We start from the raw sequence: 22,145 nt of genomic DNA on the forward strand, positions 1-22,145 counted from the left end.
GTCCTGGAGTAGTACGCACCTTAATTTGCCAACAGTGTAAAAACCCACATATAGTGTTTAATCTGCATTAGAAACCCTTTTTTGCTTTTTTAAGTACAGTAAGTAAACATTACATATTTTTGGCACGGACACTGGAATAAACAGCATGACTCTTAATATGACAGTGAAACACTCAATGCAAACAAGCCATTACACTACAAATGACACATTAATAACTGTAGCTTTCTGGTTTTCTAGTCACAAAGGACAAACTGTACATATTATCGCCACAAAGTGCAAAACCAACTGACTGTAGTTTAGTGACAATTTTGCTTTTTCTGTATATCTCACATTTATCTTTTAATATTCAGAAGTCCATGAGTGCATATGGCTCATTGAGGTCAATTCCAGCATGTAGAAAGGCCGGCAGCTGCACACAGGCAACACTGCATTTCCCAGTTTGTGATGTAAAAAGCTTTCAGGCACAAAGTAAACTCTGCAGCAGCAGGTGAAGTACTTGTTTGTTTTTTTTGTAAGAAAGCTTCATCTTTCACTGTCTTCTGTTTCTAACAAGCCATGCTCTGATTTGACCTTTTGCTGCAGACGCTCATGCTCTGACCCTGTGACACACACAACCTCAGCAGCAACAGTAGACAAACATGCTGTCACATGTTACATTTGCAGTTGGCTTATATTTCCTTTGAGTACCACACAAAAGTAACAGTGGATGCTCTTTTGCTTCTATATGCTTGTATAAGTGCAGTGTCTTCTTTTCTTAAATAGAAATTCAGAGCAATAAATGCACAGTGTTAGCAAAGATTCTTCCCAACTTTGCTCAACATGTATCCTCTCGTTGTCCGTCTCTCTTTATCCAGACGTCTGGCAGGTCTGGCTTACTGTTGGGCAAGATGACAACTTCTTCGCTCTGATTGGTGCGGCCCTTATTACAGGTCTCGTACACAGTTTCTTTCAGAGAGAGACGAAGTGTGTCTCTCTTCCCGTTTAAGTGTCCTGGCTGTAACTGAAGCCCTTCTTCTGCTTCGTGTTGCTGCGTATTAGAAGGTCCTGGTTCAGTGTCACTCAGGCATGTTTCATTGGAGTCCTCCAGACCCTCGCAGGAGCTCTGGGACAGGGAGGAGTCTTTATTGGAGTGATGGTGGTGACGGAGGCTCTCCTCTGTGGCTTGGTCGTCTTTGCAGAGAGACGGCTGGTCTAAAGTCTCCAGTGTGTGGCTGATGATGGTGTCCTCTATGCTGGACGATGAGGAGAAAGACGTATTGCTCCAGTGGCCTTCAGGCTGGCCTCTGCATGTTTTACACAGCATCTTGTCGGTGGCTGCGTCGTCTTGCGCCCGGCCTACAGGGCGCAGGGTGTTTTCTTTGTATGGAGATGAAGTCTGGAGAGCTGGAGGTGGTTGGCCACTCTTGTGTTGACGACTACACGTCTCCTCGCTGTCTCCATCCATGCTATTCCTGCCCACGTCTCCTCCACAGTACTCGATCTCATCGGAGAGCACAGACGGCCGGTTGGACAGCTTACTAGTGCAGGTGCTGTTTTCAAAGCTGTCGCTCAGCCGATAAGCCAATGGCTGCAGCTCGTACTGCTCCGGCCCTCTGCCCCCGCCTCCCCCTGCGCCAGTCTGTTTCTGTCTCTGCTGGCGATGGTGGTCGGGGTACAGATAGCCACCTGCTTCTTTGTCATAACTCCTCCGCACTCTAGATCTGCCAAAGGCCCCGTTAGCGGCCGAGGCTGACGAGGAACCGGGCTCTGCTGCCGAGCAAGAGGACAGCACGCCATCATTGTGGTCTGAAAAACACGGCAGGGTGATGTTCCCGCAGTTTTTCTGGGGTCCAAAAAAGCAGCACAGGGACTGGAAAAAGAAGGTTGCGAATCCACATGCTACACATTTCACCAAAAAGAGGAAAATCCCCAGTTTTCTGAACAGCAAGACGGTGGCAGGCAACATGATGATCCCCATGGAGAAAAATGCACCAGAAACTATTGCTACAGGACATCCCATCCTTTTAGTAGAGTGTGCTACTTTCCCGATTTTATCTGAATGAGGAGCCAAGCTGTAGGAAATGCAGTAGTTGGCAATAAAGTCTACAGACAGCCCTGCTGCTGAGGAGATGAACAGAGCCTCGATGCCGCTCAGCTGCCATTCAAGCAGAACAAGGAGGCCGATGGTAACAAAAACACTTCCTCCTACTGCTGCAGTCCCATAAATGCTCAGTGGAATATTCCAGGTGGTAAAAAGAAGCAAAGTAAACGTGAGAGCGACAGAGAAGCCAGCTACCACGAGAGTCTCTGAGCTTAAGGCTTGTTGTAGGTCAAAAAGGGACAGATGACTGATGAACCAGCCGTTCTCCAGCCCGTGTGGTGCTCCTGATATTTCTCTGTTGAACCATGTCAGGATTTCTCTGTAGAATAGGCTGGTTCTGCTGAAGTTGAAGCTGTAGAGGTATGTGGTTTTGAATGCCAACACGAGGGCAGCGACCCTGCCATCTGGCTGGAAGTACAGGCCTCCACTGTGGGCCAGATGGCCCTCAGCATACCTCTCCGCCAGCATCATACTGAGGCAGTTCTCAAAAACGCTGGGAGTGTAGGGGAAAGGGATATCGTTACAGCAAAAATGGAGGGAGTCATCACTCTCTGAGCACCGTCTGACGGACACCCACTGTATCAGCTGCTCCACCAGACAGATATTGTCCGTCATCACGTCTTTATCCTCAGGGGATGGGGGGGAATAAAAGGTTTGGTTCTGAACCCGTCCACACAAGTCCCTCAACCAAACTTGAGCATCTGGCCGGCTCATGTTAAAGTCTGGGTCGAGAACCAAAGAGCCATTGCTGTTGGGGTTAAAATGATCCCCGTTATCGGTTGGTTTGACACCCCAAACAAGCATCAAGGTGACAGGTTTATCCTCTCCATTCCTCTGTCTCTCAAACATGAACATGTGGCGATACTCTGCGTCGTATCTTTCAAACGGGTGACTGGAGCGAAAAAGCTGGGCAACCCTGCTATCTAAGGTGGGCAGCTTCATGCCTGGGTCAATGCAGGACATGTAGATGCCCCCAGCAGCGAGCACTGCGAACCAGCACACCCAGATGTATCTAAACTTCACCACTCCGCATGGCAGGATTTTTAGAAATAACAAATTGGAAGTGTCGCTGAGACCTCTTTTTAATTCTCTCAGCTTCTGCCTGAGAGTAAAGAGGCATCTTTTGCGTGAACTCGTATCCCAAAAGCCGCCGGTGTTTTTGGAGCAGCACGGTTTCCAGCCCTGCACCGCTGCGGATGCGGCGGACGCTTCTGTGTAGCGCTCCCGCAGAATGAAAGAGCACGGCAGCCACACCAACGCCAAGATTGAGCTGATAAATGAGGCAGTTCCGAGATAAACAGAGAAGCATCTGATTGCTGTGATGCTGCAGAGATAACCGGAGAAAAATGCTGCGCTGGAAGTTAACCCAGACGCTAAAATCAAATAGCCGACTTCCTGCAAAGCTCTGTTTACTCTCTTCTCCAGGGAGGCTGAGGGGTTCTGGGTTAGCTGCAGTTTCCAGAAATCAGCAAAGATGAAAACCTGATTTGAGCAGCTTCCCAAGAGAATAAGAGCTGCAGAGAGGTTGACCAGGGGGAAGAATGTCAGGCGAAATGCTACTTTGTAGAAGAAATAGGAGGTCAGCAGGGAGCCTGTAATGGCTATTACAGATAATGCTACTATGAAGAGAGAGTGCAGATAAAGGGCCATAGTGAAAAGAAGAGAGCCAACAGCTAGGACAGGGTAGATTGAATCTCTCGCCAGATAATACTTGAAAAGCCTCTGCTTGATGCCAAAGTCCATGCCAGTGATAGTGGTGTTGTTGTATGTCAGATCCCTGCTTTCGAGACTGCTCATATAAATCTCCATCATGTGTTCTCCTTTGTCCACGGGTAAGAACAGCAGGCTGTATTTCAGCGTAGGGATCTGGTACTCAACAGTCTGCGGGCCGAGGAAGTCTTTATCGACCAAGAAGTGCAGGATCTGGAACACCACGCGGGATTGCTTACAGCGGGACGGGACAGAAGAACAGCCGCCATGTTTGGGTCTCTCAACGCAGGCTTCCATTAGATGTCCTTCGTGATAGTACGGAGCACATTTCCGGAGAAGGTTCAGAGAGTCAGACACCTGGTGTGAAAGAGAGAAAGCGGAAACTCTTGATACTAAAACAGAATCACTCCAGAGTTAGTTGTAATTCACTGTTGCTATATTGCCCGGAAACAAATACAAACTGCAGCACCCAGATTAAATCGAACTTTCACCATGTTTCTTTTTGTCTGACCTAGCAACAGTAACTAAGGGGGGCAGACTTTGGGATCCGTCCATTGTCATATTTACAATTGACTGATATGTTTTAATCAGTGAGCTTGAGAGGTGTAAGAAGGCAGATTTTGTTATTTTTTGGACAGAGCCAGGCTAGCTATTTCCCCCTCTTTCAAGTCTTTGTGCTAAGCTAAGCTAAGCTAGCCAGCTGCTGGCTGTAGCTGCTAATTTAACATTAAGAGCAGACTTCAGAGTGGTATCATACTCTGGAGTTTATTCACTATCTCTATTCAACAGCAGAATTCACTTTGAGGATTACTTGAATTTGCGTTCAGATTGTTTTACTGCTCTCTCTCTCAAACCTCTTCTCTTGCATTCCAAATGACACTGTTCACTCTCAGATTTTCTCTCCTTGAGCTCAAAACGGTGTGTTTGCACTCAAAACTTGCTGCTTACACACATTTTTTTCACTCTCACTTGAACTCTTCTACTTGGATTCAAACTCTTGAAAACTTGTGCTCTCAAACCGCAGCGCTCGCACTTGGAACTTGAGCGTTACAACGCTATCAAATTTCACAGCCAATAGGGTGCCTATTGGCTATAATATAGGGTGCAGGAGAAGAGGTTTGAGAGATACTTCCGGCGTTGTCACAGGCAGCATCCTTCCAGAGTCGCTCTCTTTTAACTTCTTCTTTTTTTCACTTTTTTCCAGTCTCTTTATTATAAGTAGCTAGATTGTTAACTATTTTGTTCATTGTTTTTCTTATATAATCCTATATTTGTCATAGGTATCACTCTTCTGATCTACCGAACAACAAAATAAGCAACATGCACTGTGGATAGTTCACTTACTGGGCAGTACAAGATGGACTACTGCGGTATACCACTTAGAAAATGTGTTTGTATGATGTTTGTTTTTTTCACAATGGGAAGAAAAGTAGAGAACCTGGTGTGAGGTGAGGCTGAGGCAGCAGGAGGCGTTAGTGAGAACAGCCAAGTAGTTCCCCAGAGACCAGCTCGGACAACAGCCGCCTCTGGTTGTTCCCTCCGCCTCCCCCCTCACATGCTGCTGGCACAAGTCCTGGAACTGAGCCTGGGAGCGAATCTGCATCAGACAACAGAAAGACTTTTTTTGAACACATGCCCAGGAAAAAGAAACACAAAAAATGAATTAATTTAAAATGAGCACATAATGGAGTGTGTTTGATTTCAGCATTTAAATCTGGGTCACGGAGTCAAAGAGAGAGCAGACAGAGAGCGACAGAAGATGATGAGTAAAGAGATGACGAGTGAAGCAAAAGGCAGAGGTGAGATGGAGGGCTGAGTAGATCAGAGCGGACCCTGGATTGCTCCATCTCACACATGGCGTGGATGGCCTTCAGACTCCAGAGACTGGCGGAGTTTTCTGAACGGAACACCAGCTGAGCCAGACGCTCGCCTGCGTGGAGAGACACAGATGGATTCAACATAAGGAACAAGTTGACCGGCGGTGAATCATCACTTTGGTGGCGAAGGCAAGAAATGTTCAGAATCATTAAACTTTTATCAGGAGTTAAGATTTAAACTCATAAAGGTAAAACCAGGTTAGGGTTTTATCCTCCAGTCTGTTTTGAATGAAAATTTGGCTTCATAAAGTGAGAACCTTGAGGCTTTGAATTGCTAATAAATCCATTTAGGGAGGGTTCTGTGTATTTATAAGGCAAACTGAAGTATAGTCTTTGATCTGCCAGCACACTATTTCAAAGTAGAGCTTAAAGAAGAAAATCTATGATAACCTGCTCAAGGAAATGCATTCAAACTGTTCCCTTTGAAGCCTCACTAAAAGCTATTATTCACATATTCTCTTCTTTTTTTTGTTCGTTTGTATTTAACCGATAAGCTGTTGTTTTTACGTCGCACTGTTTTCATTAGTTTGCTGGGAGTGCTGATTATTCCCTAACAAGCTGGAGGGCTTTGCCTTCATCTCACACTCATTTGCATATATGCAAGCTGCTCAACTGCTGAATAAGCATCCATCACATTTACATTGTTTTAATAATATTTCCATTTCATTGTCTGCTCTGCTGAGGATTGTGCAACCAACAGTGTTAAATTTCCCTCATAATCTTCTGTAAATATGCAAAAATCTACAAGTAGAATTACAGTTGTGTTTTTCTTGTTATCATAATCAGCGTAGCAGACGTTTGACAGATTTGTTCATCATCAGATCGGGACTGACCCACCTGGAGCGTCACAGAGGAAAGTGTCTGGAGATGAGTCTCTCGCCAGCATCCTCTTGATGCGAAGCCTGGAGGAGTCCTGGCTGCCACTGCCGTCTCCGCTCACAGCGCCCCCAAAACTAGCACAGATAGAGGTACACATTATGCACTTCTTCAGCCCTTATTAAACATACACATTTTTGTTTCGAAACAAAAATAGATCAGTATAACAATTGAATAATTTTAAAGCAAAATCTCTCAAAACTTGACTACTGTAATGCCCTCCTGACAGGCCGGCCAGCCTGCACAATAAAACCGCTTCAGATGATCCAGAACGTGGCGGCGCGCCTGGTCTACAACCAGCCAAAAAGGTCACATGTCACACCGCTGCTCATTGAGCTCCACTGGCTACCTGTTGCAGCATCAAATTCAAATCTCTAATACTGGCCTACAAAGTTGTCTCCGGTACTGCTCCTACCTACCTGAACGCCCTGATTCAGACATATGCTACCTCACGACCGTTGCGCTCTTCCAATGAACGGCGCCTGGTTCTGCCCCCCGTTGGTCCAAGACAATCCAGACTCTTTGCATTTCTTGTTCCCCGCTGGTGGAACACACTACCAGTTCTAACAGTGGTGGAAAGTAACTAAGTACATTTACTCAAGTACTGTACTTAAGTACAGTCTTGAGGAACTTGTACTTTAGTTGAGTATTTCCATTTTATGTCACTTTTTACTTGTACTTCATTTCATTTTTAGGCAACTATTGTACTTTTTACTCCACTACATTTAGCTGCCAGCTTTAGTTACTTTTCAGGTCGAGATTTAACATAAAACATAATAGATTTAAAATTTGTACTAATTAAACCACACAAAAGTATATTAAGTAGTTAAAATTAGCCCTGCCTTGACAACAGTAAATTTAAAGCTTACATAAATGCATCAAAAATAATAATACAATAATATATTTGGACAATCTGAGTGGGTCAATTCTGCATTGCGAATACTTTTACTTGTGATACTTTAAGTACATTTTGATGCTGATACTTTTGGACTTTTACTGAAGTAAGTTTTGAATGCAGGACTTTTACTTGTAGTGGAGTAATTTCACAGTGTGGTATTAGTACTTTTACTTGAGTAAGGGATCTGAATACTTCTTCCACCACTGAGTTCTAACCAGAGCAGGGGCGTCCCTCTCTACCTTTAAAACCTCCTGAAGACCCAGCTCTTCAGAGAGGTCCTTCTCTCCTAGCACCACACGATAATTCTACTCCTTAAAGAATCATAACTAGCACTTATTGATGCACTAATAGCTCTTATTGCACTATACCTTGATTGTTTGTTTTTATTCTTCCTGTAAGTCGCTTTGGATGAAAGCGTCTGCAAAATGACTAAATGTAAATGTAAATGTAAAGCTGCATTAATGTTTGGTCCACCTGCATGGGGCAGGGCAATAAGTTGTAACCATACTGCTGTTTGTGTCCCGTGTGAAACCAGGAGATAACTTTGTTATTTTAAGTTTAATTGTATATAAGTACGGCTACATGGTGGTGTAGTGGTTAGCACTCTGGCCTCACAGCAAGAGGGTTGCCAGTTCGCTCTTCTGTGTTTAGAGTTTGCCCCGTGTCAGTGTGGGTTCTCACCGAGTACTCCGGCTTCCCACAACTCAACTCAACTTTATTTGTAAAGCACTTTAAAAACAACCACAGCCACAACAAAGTGCTGTACATAAACAAACAGAACAAGAGACAATAAAATAAATAAAACAGGAATAAACACTAAAATAAATAGATTCATTGCTTTTTAAAAAAAACAAACAAACAAAAAACAGTCCAAAACATGCACTTAGGTTTGATTGATGACTCTAAATTGCCCGTAGGAGTGAATGAGAGCGTGATTGTGTGTCTCTGTGTCTTCCCTGTGATAGTCTGGAGACCTCACGGCCTGAGTGTGGATTAGCGGTAAAGGATAATGAATGAATGTTTATAAGTTCATCACGTTCTTCGTCACCTACGTAACTGCGTCCAGTAGTTATGTACCATAAAAGTTATTTTGACCCAGCTGTGTTTAAAACAGCAACAATGGGACTGTTTTTCAATCTATAAGATATCATACGAACCGTTTATGAGGATGTGTTGCATACTTTAACCTAACCTGAGTTACGATTAACATGTTAGCAAAGCAGATATGGAGCAACATTCACTTGGAGTCAAGTGTCTGGTTCTTTCACTTTACCTTAAGCTCTGTTTTTCAGCTATTATGGGAAATATTTTTGATTTTTAGCTGCTAGAAAGCTTTAAAAATGCTCCACTTTGTTCACCAGCTTGTTATTGAATTTGTCTGTCTGTTGTTTGGTGCTGGGCAGGTAGCGGTGAGCATTAATCACAACAGTAAAATTGAAGACCAGGAATTACAAAATTCAGCCAAAAGATGCTAAAAATAGACCACAGAGCTCTGTAACTGCACAGTTGTGGATGATTCTCAGTGAGTTTGTCCCTACAAGTTAACCATTTTGCATGATAAACATTTTATAATGGTTCATTTAAAAAGATTTGCTTAGATTAACTTAAAATAGAATAACTGTGTGTGCATATTGATATGCTCTTCAAAACAACATTCTTGTATTCAATCTGCTTTTGTTTCTTACTGTCATGTGTTCAAGTAACACTGTTAGGTATCAATCCTTGCAAGTTTGAAAGCCCTGACCGACCCCACAACCCTTAACACACAGCATGAAAACTATATTGATATAGTGTAAAGCTTCTGTGTGCATCGGTCAGTGGTGCAGTTCTTTTGTGTAGAAAGCCTGCAGTGTGCTGAATCTCTCTGCTGACCTTTTACTGAGCTGCTGTGGCAAAGGAGACAGTTTTTTCCCCGGGCCAGTGTTCTCCTGCAGCTCAGACAAGCTGGACTGACGAACTCCGATGTATGTTCCCCGCGGCTCAAAGCCCTGAGGGGAAAAAAGCAAACACACATCAAAGTTATAGACAGTGTGGACGTCTGTGCCCATCAATTCACTGCAGCAGCTTAGTGAATAAATCAGCATGACAAGCAGCCGTAATGTTGTCTGAAAGAGCTTGTTTGGTAGATGAGTGATTGACGACAGGGCCATACTTAGGGTATAAAGCAATCATATTTAATTTTTATGTAAATGTTTTTTGATTCGCCATTAGAGATGCATTGTTGTGACTCACATTCTCATGATAATGTTTTAATTAGTGTTTATCCTGTAAGCATGCGTCACAAAGGTGAGGAGATGCATTTAATTAAGACGACAGCGAGTGTGATCTCATTCGGTGCAGTTCATTGAATCTGAGATGAGACTAAGAAATGGATACAGCTGAGATCATGTGTCATTAGAGAGACAGTAATTAACGCTCAGCCTCAGGTGGTGACGGAGGTTTGTATTGTCAGAGTGACAGACGGATGACAGTCGATATACTGCACCAAAGGGGACTGCAGCAGGATTATGTTTTAGACACTGTGTTCTTTTGTGTGTGACTGTGTGTGTGTGTGTGTGTGTGTGTGTGTGTGTGTGACTGTGTGTGTGTGTGTATGTCTGGGACTTACCAGCAGCGGGTCAGAGAAGTCTGGCAGGGGACCAATGAAGAGTCCGGCCAGTGAGCATCCCAGCAGCAGCACGGCACAACCCACCAACATCGCTAACGGGTAGTCCACGATCACCTGGGAATACCTGCCACATACGAAAACCACAGAAAAAAAAGAAGCCTTTAGTCACACTCGGTTAAGAATAATCATTATGATGAAAATATGATGTTCTGCATTGTTTTTTGTTGATGTTCTGCATGGTTTTTTGTTTTTTCCATGTTGTAAGGCGACCTTGAGTGCCTTGAAAGGCGCCCTATTAAATAAAATGAATTATTATTATTATTATTATTAAAATAAGACAATTGTGTAGTATGAGGGACAAAAAATGACCTAAGTAGAAATAAATAAATACATAAAAAAGTGAATAAATGTAGAAATAAAATGGATACATGTAGGAATAAATACATAAAAAGTGAATAATTGTAGAAATAAATAAATACATTTATAAATAAATAAATACACATGAAAATGTAAAAAAAATGGAAATAACAAAATAAATCAATTAAAATGTAGAAATAAATGTATACAGAAATAGCTTATTGAGTTAATATATTACATGTAAAAATTACATGTATCTTTTGCATTTATTTATTTATACATGTTTTAACTTTTTTATGCATTTATTTATTTCTACTTATGTCATTTTTCATCCCTCATATGTAGAACCTTTAGGCTGTTAAAGTGAAAATTAATTTGAGTACTTACTTTCTAACGAACTTGTAGAGTCCTCCGTCCCTGTTTAAGAGTTTAGAACTTGGTGAGAATGATTTGAAAAGGATATCACACAAAATATTTTTTTAAATGTCAGCAGTTTCTTAGCTTAGCTTAGTTTAGTTTAAAGAGTGGAAACAGAGAGACGTCAAAAATACACCTACCAGCACCTCTTAACCTTTCTAAAACATGGTATATCTTGTTCATTAAATTCATGCAAAAAAGCGAAATGTAAACAGCACTTCCTGGAGCAGTGGTGGAATGTAACTCAGTACATTTACTCAAGTACTGTACTTTAGTACAATTTTGAGGTACTTGTACTTTACTTGAGTATTTACATTTTATTTAACTTTATACTTCTACTCAACTATTTTTTAAAGGGAAATATTGGACTTTTCACTACATGTAGCTGACAGCTTTAGTTACTTCTAGATTTAACATACAATATATGATCACTTTTAAAGTGATGAGACATGTTTTAATTAAATCTTAAAACAGTTTATTAAGTAATTAAATGAGCCCTGTCTTCACAAAATTAAAACACTGCTTACATAAAAGCATCAATACAAATAATGTAATAATATATTTAGGATATTCAGAAAGTTCATTCTGCATGATGAGTACTTTTACTTTTGATATTTTAAGTACATTTTGGCACTGATGCTTTTACGAACGTTTACGTTTTTTACGTAAGTTTTGAATGCAGGACTTTTACTTGTAGTGGGGTAATTTCACAATGTGATATTAGTACTTTTACTTAAGTAAGAGATCTGAATACTTTCCCCCCCACTGGCTTGGATTGGCTTTTACTACTTTAGGTCAGGTGCAGGCAGGTGTATTTTTTACCTTTGGACAGAGCCAGGCTAACTCTGTGAAACCATAGCTGTGTTCCGATACCCACACTTCCCGCAGGGTGTTCCGATTCCGATCGCAGCGAAAAGAAATGTACGTAAAGGACCCGGATGGTGCCCTCATAACGGTCAAAATGCTGAGTGTGCAACAATGTACACTCTACGCTCTCAACGGCCGCCATCTTGTCTACGTAGCGGAAGGCGGAGCCAGGCAGAGCCGCTCAGCTCGAAAAAAAATTTTTTTAATGGCGGCCGAAATTATTTGCTGCCATATTGCAGGATTGTAGAAGTAAACCAACGATTAAACAACACAAAGGGTATTTTTTTTCGCCGTCCAAAGCGGGATGTTTTTGGCGGGTGACGAGCCGCGGCGGCTGTCGCAATCGTAATTTCCGGTAAGTGCACCACGGAGTATTAGATTTGGAACAACACTCACCTGCTGAAATCTGCGTACTTAGTGAGTGTGGATAGTGTACTCATGGATATCGGAACACAGCTCATGTTTCCTGTCTTAATGCTAAGCTAAGCTAACAGTCCTCTGAGCCCAGTCAATATTCTAATCTTACTCTGTGCTACACACTGAATAATCATTTTTCACATTTTCTAACTGCTTCTTTGAACGCACCTTACTGTCACCACATGTCGCTGCGCCGGTTTCTGTGTCCTGCTTTCATTTGACCCGTGCAGCCAATGACATCTCACCGCTCCGTGACGGGACGTCTGATGGGCAGAACTACAACCGTGTCCCACTTTCACCACGACACCTCCCTCAGCGTGAGGGCCCGTTGTGTTTGAATGACAGTCACGGCAGGTGTTTGCTTTGATTGGACCGTAGTGGCTGCAGTGGGGACATTTTCGGGGCTGTGAATCGTAGGCCCCAGCTTGTGGACACTGGGGGACCTAAAGAAGAGAAAAAGGGTAAAGAAAAAAAATTAACTGAATAGAAATTATGGAAAATGTGTATATTTTCGTCATTGCACAGGATTCTGGCATTATCCAAGCCTTTTGAGTGACACATTAACTGTTTTTGCTACTTCTTCCCAAACCCTGAATCTATTTCTAACCTTTTTGTTTTAATGAGTCCCCAAATATCTATCTTAAACAGCAGACACTACAGTCAGACATACTTGGTGATAGAGCTGGCAGGAAGAAGAGGGCCTGCCGAGGCTGCTGCAGCTGTCACAAAGCTCCCCTTCACACTGGATGACTGTCAACTGGGCCTCGGCTGAACACTCGCTGTCAGGAGGGCACAGAGACACCGCCGGGATCTCGCTGAGGAGAGGAAGAAAATATGGTTGCGGGACAGGAGAAATGATTGACAGGCAAGCAAGAAAGAAAGGAGCAACACAGTTATTTTAAACTCAAAGTTCAGTGAATGAAACAGTGTACTTAACAATCCATCTCTACTATTAGAAAATGATTGACATCCCAGTTTCCTGAATGCATTCTTGGCTTCATCTCGTAATTCAACTGAAAATTGAGTTGGTCAGCAGAGCTAATGAGGTAAGGAATGGATTTCTGGGTAACACACTTGGCTACTGGAAGTAAGGAGGCCCAATTAAAAAAGAGGGAGGCTATGTGCGAAAGAAGAAAATACAGAGTAAGAGACGATTTTCTCATCATGTCAGCCCATTATGAGAGAGGCAGGCTAGGTGGCTGTCAGGGATAGATAACACGAGGCTGAGTGACTCATGGGTAGCAGCGGTCAGGGGAACCCTGGAGAGATATGCCTCTCCTCTTTAAGTTTATAATGTATTCCTTTCTCATTTTCTACACTATGTTGCAAGTTAGTGAAACTTGGATGCAAAATATTCTATTTTAAGTCATGCTAGCAGTTAACTTTATGGACGGAAAATTAGTTCAAAAGCAATACAAACAGTGTACTCTCTTTAATGCAATGATAGAATGTCTCAAAAGATTCAAATACCAAAAATAAGCAGTTTCACCTAATTTCTTTCAACCGCAACACAAGCAGCTCAGAGTAATGCTCTGGTAGTGTATCAGTGAAGGGACGCCAGGCCTGTGTCGTCTACCACATGCTTGTTTTTCCACAGTAGACTGGATGCAACCGCACTTCCTGCCCTGTCGCCATGGTGACAGAGTAAGTCAACAGAGCCTAAGTGACCTCACACAGTTTTTATTTGCATCTCGTAACATATGATGAGTAGCCCGTTGAATTGGTGGTATACAGTAGCAGAAGGTTATGGAGTTGATTAATGGTGGAGCTGAGTAATGGACCGATCCTCAATATTTTGTCTAATTACAACAATAAAACTGTAATATGATCTGAATAATAAATTGCCCACAGTGTACTCAGCGGCTCTTAGGCACAGAGCTAATGTTTGTCATCTAGTTCAGCCTGTTTAGGAGCTGGAGTGAGTAAACACACTCATAGAAAGTATCTGGAATTCAACACTGTCAACTAATTTAATGTTGTTTATTTTTGCTGTATCATCAAGCAGGTTAGATAGATGCTCAATTATTATAATAAAGAGTATTCAAGCCCATTACTCTTCTCTGATGGCGTTTCACAATCAATCTGCTAGCCAACGTAGACACACACACACACACACACATACAGGAGGAGAGCAATTTGTGGAACTCATTAATATTTCAGTGGATGAATACAAAAATACATCCAGCAAGGTGTCACTGAGTTGCTCACAGCACCCAAGATAAAAAAGGACACAGTGATGTCAGAATGACCTCATAAATCTGAGCAATATTAAAGCAACAGTCTGTGAGGTTAAACAAAAGCTGCTCTCGTTTCTCATTTCCTTTTTACACAAAATCAGTTTCAGTTTATTTGGTACACTTAGCTAAATTAATTCAGTCTGATATAACAACCAAAATATGAGAAACAGTTTATTTCTGGGTTGTTTTAATATTAGGCCGTTTAGTTTTAACTGATCAGTGTTTGCAGGAAAGAATGAAGTATTTATGTAAAAATCTGTAAAAAAAAAAAAAAAAACAACAACAACAAAAAACCCAGTTACAAGTAAAATTCCTGCCTTAAAGGTATGTCAGCAAAATGTGCTTAGGTATTAAAAGTGAAAATGATCAACACAGACAAAATGACTCATATATCGGACAAAGTCATTATGCAAATCTGTGTAAGTAGCATTTTTTTTTTTGAGCAAATTTGAAGAACTGTTCTGCAAACTGTTAACTTGTTGAATTGACTAGATTAGTTACTAATCTGTCATATTCTATAACCTTTTATACCTAATTCTTAACCTGAAATATAAAATATTAATTCATAAAGTAAAACAGTTGAGTCCAAGTATGTCAAATATGTGCTTCAGTACAAACTTGAGTAAATGTACTTATTTTAGTAAGTTGTTTGTTAGAATGTTTTGTTGTTGTTTTTTAACTTAAAAGTTAATTTGATGGTGTAATTAATCTTACATTTATGATGTATAAGATGTAAGAATAGTGGTTAAACATAGATTTAATGGAACAGTGTGCCATAAAATAAAAAAAATATTGTTTTCTATATTTTTATATTATTTTCTCTTGCCTGTAGTGTTATTTGTGAGTCTTAATTATTTAGGTGCAACTTGCCAAAAACTATCTCCAACCCTGACACCAAAAGAAGTTGGGATGTTGTCTAAAATGTAAATAAAACAGAATTTTATTCCTTTGTGATATATATTCAATTGAAATATGTACAAAAAACAATAATATATTAGACCAAGAAGCCTTTTGTTGCACGAACTAGAAGATTTTCTCTTCAGATGAAGCCTCTTGCATGTATATTGGCCCCACTGTTCTTCTGTTCTAGGCTTTGGCTCAATAATCTCTTTTTTGGTCTAATCCTTACCTAAACCTACCCTGGCAGGTGGGTTTTAAGAGGTTACTGTCCAAATTGATACACTTTTGTGTCTGTAAATATATACTCTCAATTCTGAATTTGATACATTCTGTGTTCATTTATGTTTTACACAGCGTCCCAACTCTTATACAGTTAAGAAGAAAAATATGTATTTTTGATTTTGGGGTGAACTGTCCCTTTAAGGCATTCAAAAGACTCCAGCAAGGAGAATATCTAACAGGCTCAAGACTGTCAGCTCTTCTCACTCCTCTGTCTAGGTCTCTGCCTCTCTCCTTTTCCACAGCACGTCTCTTACGTCAACTCTCTGGATGTCAGTCAAAGTCATGTCCTCAAACATTTCCTCAACTGCCAATCACACACACAAGAAAAAAAGGACCACGGCTCAGGCTGTATGCAGGAGGCGAACTGTTAACCTTCCCAAAAAGAGAGCTTGTGTAGGATGCTACTAAGAGGACAAAGACTTGAGGGTCTGCCTTCAAACCGACAGAGGACACATTAGTGTCCTGATGCTGAGGTGAAGGCTGGCAGGCCTCAGCTGTTTCCAGCCTCACTTTCATGTTGAGGCCCCTCGGTCATTTGATTTTTTATACATATGCAGCAGAGTGAGAGACAGGGTGACATCATGACCCAACACGAGGTAGATGACACTGAACAGATCTCACAGTTCTCGAGTCAATGAACTGTAGGTGAGACTGTTTCTACTGAAAACAATAAGAGCATCAAAAAAAGTTTCTTCATGGTAATGATAGGGCTAGTCGCCGGTTCGACCCCGGCCTGTTGCTATTCTGTGTGGAGTTTGCATGTTCTCCCCGTGTCAGCGTGGGTTCTCACCGGGTACTCCGGCTTCCTCCCACAGTCCAGAAACATGCACTTAGGTTTAATTGGTGACTCTAAATTGCCCGTAGGTGGGAATGAGAGCGTGATTGTCTGTCTCTATGTGTCAGCCCTGTGATAGTCTGGAGACCTGTCCAGGGTGAACCCGCCTCTCACCCAGTGTCAGCTGGGATTGACTCCGGTTATGGATAATGAATGATAAGGACAGAATAAGTAAGACACTACCTCTTGTTTACCATCTTGTTAAAATACATGGTTTTATATCATGGATTAAACACACCATGGGTGCTTCAACAACCCAAAGTTAAGTCTGTTTCAATCGAACTCTGGTGCTGTTAAATCCTCGTTACAGTTTGTTTGTTTGCTTGTGAACGCTCTAATCATACTCTTGGGCACCAAAACAACAGATACCACTAGCGAGAGAGTGTCTCGGCCCGTTTCCAAATGAACCCTAGTGCAGTTCTATTACACTGTGAATGTAACCGACCCAATTACAGGAAATGAACCAGAATGCAGTTGATTGTTGGCTACCTGTGCGGGCATTTTGTCGGATATACACAGATCAAAAGCTACAACATGACTGGGAGAGGACTGATTTGGAATTCTGCTGAAATGAAATCGGATGTTTGCTTGCCAACTGGACCAAAGAACACACACAGGAGACCCTGAAAAAAACAATGGCGTTTGTAAAATAGCCTAATTCGAGATCAACTGGAGGAGAAAGAAGTCATGTGCAAGATAGGTCAGTGCAGAGTCAAGCTAAAAAAGAAAAAACAGCAATATTTTTTAAAATGCTGTTTATTTACGCTTTTACATTTTCCACCCCCAACTTTCCAACCAATAAGAAATAAAAGTGTGAGTATATTTCCAGGCCTCCGCCTGTGTAGACGCAAATTTTCATTGTGGCCAAATGGTGGAATATCCATTTACAGGTCTGTCACACTGTCACATGGTTGGGCATCAGGCCCAAAAATACTTTCTCATAAACTTCCATTACATCAGCAGATACATTTGAGCAACACCTGCAAAATAATCCATTTCACTACCAGATTTGATCTAACGTTCCAATTATTACACTATACACTACCAATATTTAGAATGGCTGGAAATAGTCGGCTCAGCATGCTTGCTCTGTGGGCAAAAGACCCATAGATCTGGGTATTTTTATGCACAGAAGTTGAACATTTTTTGGCTTCATGCAGGCCTACCACTAAGCAACTTTCATAGGAATGAACGGAGCCCCGCCTCCAACACTGTATCCAATTCATCATAATTCAACATCTGACAACCACAATGTTGGCACATGACAATTGTTTGAAACATTTAGGTAGGCCTATATAATGTAAGTACACAACTCAACAAAATATACAACATAGGTCTAGTCGTTTATGGAAATTAAACGTAGAAATTGCATATCGTACCTTTAAGCAATGATATTTGACCTGAAAACGTTGTGCTACTGAACATAAAAAATGTTAAAAGTAAGTTGATATCAGCACACGACCATGTCTCGGTTTCACCATCATAACAAATAGTGCAGCATTATCAGTAAATCAACACTGTAATAATGTTAAAATGACAATTATAATAGCATAATGGGGGAAAACGGCATAAATCATACACCGTGCATAATCCTATTGTCCACAGCATAAACACAGCTGGATGAACAATACTCACGTCGGCCACAGGAGGGTTAATAAATAGAAAAATAATAAAAGAAAGACACATCCACGTCTACTCCTGTGCCTGTCATGTGTCTTCTACAGTTGACACTAAACAGATCCATAGGCAAAAATAAAAGAAACCCACCTCTGGCAAGCCTCCTGAATTTCCATTTCATCTGTAGGAGAATCATCCATCACTATCGCATCCGTGCTTTCTCCTATTATCGAGCAAGCCTCCATCTCCCTCCTCAGTCCGCTTAAATATATATAAAAAACAAAAGGCTAGTATGAATTTCCTGTTATTCAGAATTGGGTTAACTAAACAGTGCCCATCTGACCAGACTGAGTCCACGCGGATCGGGAGCTTGTTTCTGAGGGTGCTACTACAGAGCAGCACCAGGGCTCTTTGGGTTAATCTGCCCCGAGCTGCGCGCTGATTGGCGGAGCCGCGGTGATGCTGAGTCCGCTGCCTGGTCGCTGTCCAACCGGAGAGTGTGCATCAATGCCGGCTTAATTGGCTCGGACAGGAGCTACAGATGCTGGTTAGTGGATGCTACGAAGGTGCGCAGACACTGAGACTGTGTTCAATTAAAACAAGCGCTTGACTAAGACCTCCAGCTGCTGTTCATTATGAATACTGTGAACAACATATTACTCCTGTCAGGGCTGATGAGGTGAATTCAGGTTATATCCAATGTCCTTTACTTAAATCAATAGGTTTATTGAGAATTGGGGTTGTTGGGGTTGATAGCAGGTAAACAACATGCAGATTCGTTTGAGAAACAGCTCAGCTCAAGTTCTAGTTCTAGTCATAAATATCTAATGAAAATTACTTGATTAATTATTTAACTTAATAATTAATTGATAAATTAATTAAACCTATTAAAGGGTATAAGGGTTCAGAAGATTAATATATGGCTTTCTGAAGTCCATTTCTATGTTCAACTATGTCCAGTGGTGGGAGAAGTATTCAGATCCCTTACTCAAGTAAAAGTACTAATACCACACTGTGAAATGACTCCACTACAAGTAAAAGTCCTGCATTCAAAACTTACTGAAGTAAAAGTATCAGCATCAAAATGTAGGCTACTTAAAGTATCAAAAGTAAAAGTACTTGTTATGCAGAATGACCCCACTCAGAGTGTTCTAAATATTCCCGATATATCATTAGATGATTTTTATTGAAAGAACACATACGGAATTATGTCGTAAAAAAAGTTTCAAACAAACCAGAATATGTTTTATATTTTAGATTCTTCAAAGCAGCCACCTCTTGCTTTGATGACAGCTTTGCACACTCCTGTTATTCTCTCCGTCAGCTTCTGAAGTATAATTATTTTAATAGCAATAATAACAATATTTCTCTCTGAAATGTAGCACAATTCAAAGAATGGCAATGAGGGAAAAAATCCTTCAAAATCCTGTGTAATGAATGGACTTTGGCAGTTTCCTCTGCAGATACTCAGAAAAATGTAATTAAGATGTTGCAAAAAGGATGATCCAGAGTGTGTATCAAATCATACAAATCATAACTTTTATTTTTCTACTAAATCACATTGTGCAAGTGATACAGAGCAAAGTCACAAAACAGGACAACACCAGATCATAGTGGCAGAAGAATATATTTCATAAATATTTAATCATGTTAATTGATGCATTTGCAATTAGCGGTGACAAGTTTGAAAATCAGAAGTAGACGAGTCTTTTGAAAATTGCTCTAGCTTTAACATAATAAAGAGGAGAGAAAGAGAAACAGTAAGAGCAGAATATGACTTTGGGCTTTTTATTAAGAGCGGTGAGAGCCAGAGCTGCTCAGCAGAAAAGAGAGGAGAACGTGTGACACAGCAGACCTGTGTGCCTCGCTGCTAATGAGGCAGCCGCTGGTCTGGCTCTGGTTATAAATATGAATCATGGTGCTGGGCCCTTGTGCCTGAGGGGCCACCTTCGGGGGGGTTGGGGGGGGTGATTTATTGGAAGAAAGGGAAAGATCAGAAAAAAGGCGGGTGTGAGAAAGTTCTGCAGGAGAGATCAAAGTCCTATTTCATGGTTCGAAATGAGAAGCAGAGACAGTGGAGGGGAGTATTTTTATTTTTATCTCAATATTGAAACCTCATTTATATCTATTAGTGTTTCAGTGAGTCGTGATGTTCACAGCTTGTTTCTGCATAGTGAAACGGCTTGCTGTAGAGGGAATCAATCAGGGAGAAGTTGTATCCATGATGAGAGCTATAAGTGAATCTTTGAGCTCCGACTTTCTTTACAGTTTTCATGCTTGTTTGTTTTTGTGTAATATTGTCTTCATATTCAACAAAGGCTGCTGTGTTGATGGCTGGCATGGAGTTCTTCTGAGCAGCCCGTGTTGCAGCTGACATGGCTAATGCCTTGTTGACTTCAGACACTGATTAACTTACACTGTTCAGCTGACACACACACACACACACACACACACACACACACACACACACACACACACACACACACACAGGAAAAAGAAAAAAACTCCCAAATACACACGTATCCAAAGCCTGACAGGCACGTACTGGATACCAGACACACACTCACACATGTAATGAGAGGCTGGGGAGAGAGGGGGGCTTGGCTGCTGGCTGGTACTGAGGTGACAGCCATGGTAATTTCCTGTGGCTGTACCAGCGAGTAGTGAAGCGAAGAGAACGATTCATTACAGCCTCAGTGCTGCCTCCAGATCTGAGAAACAAACACAGTTGGATAAATAAAGATACAGCAGGAAAGAGAAAAAAGACAGCAGAATATTGATAATGCTTCTGATCAATAATCAGTGCTGGAATGTAACTCACTACAAATTGGATGTACTTGCACTTTACTTTAATGTTTTCTTTTCGTGCCTCTTTATACTCCACTACATCTCAGAGTAAAAAAATAAAAATGCACCTTTTTACGCCACCACATTTATCCCTTGCTTTACAAAATAAGATTTTTGCATAAAAACCATACCAAGAGTTTTAAAATATGACATTTTCTTAAAAAATTGAACTACCCAACATTATATACAAGTACAGCTTGGATCAGTAATCCATTATCTAACTGGCATGTTACATGCTAAGAGAAGCCAGAGGTCTGGCTGTGTGTGTGTGTGTGTGTGTGTGTGTGTGTGTGTGTCTATGTCTGTGTCTGTGTCTGTGTGTGTGTGTGTGTGTGTGTGTGTGTGTGTGTGTGTGTGTGTGTGTTTCTGCCTCAGAGAATCAAGCTTGTAACCCGAGGGTTGCCAGTTCGATGATGTGGTGCCCTTGAGCAAGGCACATAACTCCCCCATGCAGCTCCCCCATGTGCAGCCCACTGCTCCTTGCATGGTGTGTTCACTTGTGTGTAAAAAAAAAAAGAAAAAAGGATGGGTTAAATGCAGAGGTTAAATTTCCCCAGTCTAAAAGGATCCATTGTCAGGATCCCGTCTCTCTGTCTGTGAGATCTGTGTTTTGTGTGCTGGACAACTTAAATAAGATTAGTTAGTGTATTTCTGTGGTGGTGAGATTGAGTGATAGGTTAGTTTGGGTACCCCACACTGTGAATCACGTAGGTCATTTCTGTTGTTAGACACACTAGGATTATTGGTTGGTGCCACGTGTGTATTTATTTCTAAAAACTGTAGAAAAGTCAGTTAGGTCTTTGTTTTGTTGTATAATAGGAGTTAGTCAGGCCTTGTTCTGTTTTCTTCATTTTATTATTTGGCAACACCTCCTCGTCCCATTCCCCCACCCGTTTGTGAACCTTTGTTGCACATTTTTGTTGGAGCACTGTTAGAAATAAAACTAATTTAATTTACACCTCACTTTGACTCCTGCATATCTTTTAGTTGTTGTGTTGCTCTCCTTATCATTTTAAAGAGGAAATAGACAAAAAATTAACTGGTGACTATTTTTATCATCATTAAGTCATAAACTAACATTTCAGATTTGCTGCTATTCCTTCCAGATATTTTAAATATTTTGTATTCTTAATAGTTTGTCTGTTGGTTGGATAACACAAACATTGTGAAGGTGACACTTTGGGCTCTGGGTAATTATGTTGGCATTTCTTACTATTTTCAGATCTTTTATAAACCAAATAATCAGCAGATTTTATTATATTTATTATATTTTATTTATATTCACAATAAACAGAATCACAAGGGGCATTTAAGAGCTTT

At 41.1% G+C, this 22,145-nt stretch overlaps 1 protein-coding gene across 1 annotated transcript; it reads right to left on the minus strand.

Annotated features, from left to right (window-relative positions):
• Positions 1 to 566: 566 nt before the first annotated feature.
• On the minus strand, positions 567 to 18,405 carry disp2 (dispatched homolog 2 (Drosophila)). Its single transcript, XM_059353369.1, has 10 exons — positions 18,129 to 18,405; positions 12,778 to 12,922; positions 12,276 to 12,550; positions 10,794 to 10,823; positions 10,050 to 10,173; positions 9,314 to 9,429; positions 6,505 to 6,620; positions 5,623 to 5,720; positions 5,229 to 5,387; positions 567 to 4,147 (listed from the first exon to the last, which is right to left on the minus strand). Exons 1-10 carry the CDS (start codon positions 18,221 to 18,223, stop codon positions 815 to 817), a joined length of 4,491 nt encoding a protein of 1,496 aa, XP_059209352.1. The 5' UTR covers positions 18,224 to 18,405; the 3' UTR covers positions 567 to 814.
• Between the last annotated feature and the right edge of the window lie 3,740 nt (positions 18,406 to 22,145).

The sequence above is a fragment of the Centropristis striata genome, chromosome 16, assembly GCF_030273125.1.
Source record: "Centropristis striata isolate RG_2023a ecotype Rhode Island chromosome 16, C.striata_1.0, whole genome shotgun sequence".
In the NCBI taxonomy this organism is placed as follows: Eukaryota; Metazoa; Chordata; class Actinopteri; order Perciformes; family Serranidae; genus Centropristis; species Centropristis striata.

Bases quoted from the DNA above. Each gene is read 5' to 3' on its own strand.
- disp2 (XM_059353369.1), bottom strand. From the start codon at position 18,223: ATGGAGGCTTGCTCGATAATAGGAGAAAGCACGGATGCGATAGTGATG. The intron at 12,551-12,777 runs GTATGTCTGACT...TCTCTTCTTTAG, and splicing joins CCTGCCAGCTCTATCACCAA to GTCCCCCAGTGTCCACAAGC. The intron at 9,430-10,049 runs GTAAGTCCCAGA...TTTTCCCCTCAG, and splicing joins ACTTCTCTGACCCGCTGCTG to GGCTTTGAGCCGCGGGGAAC.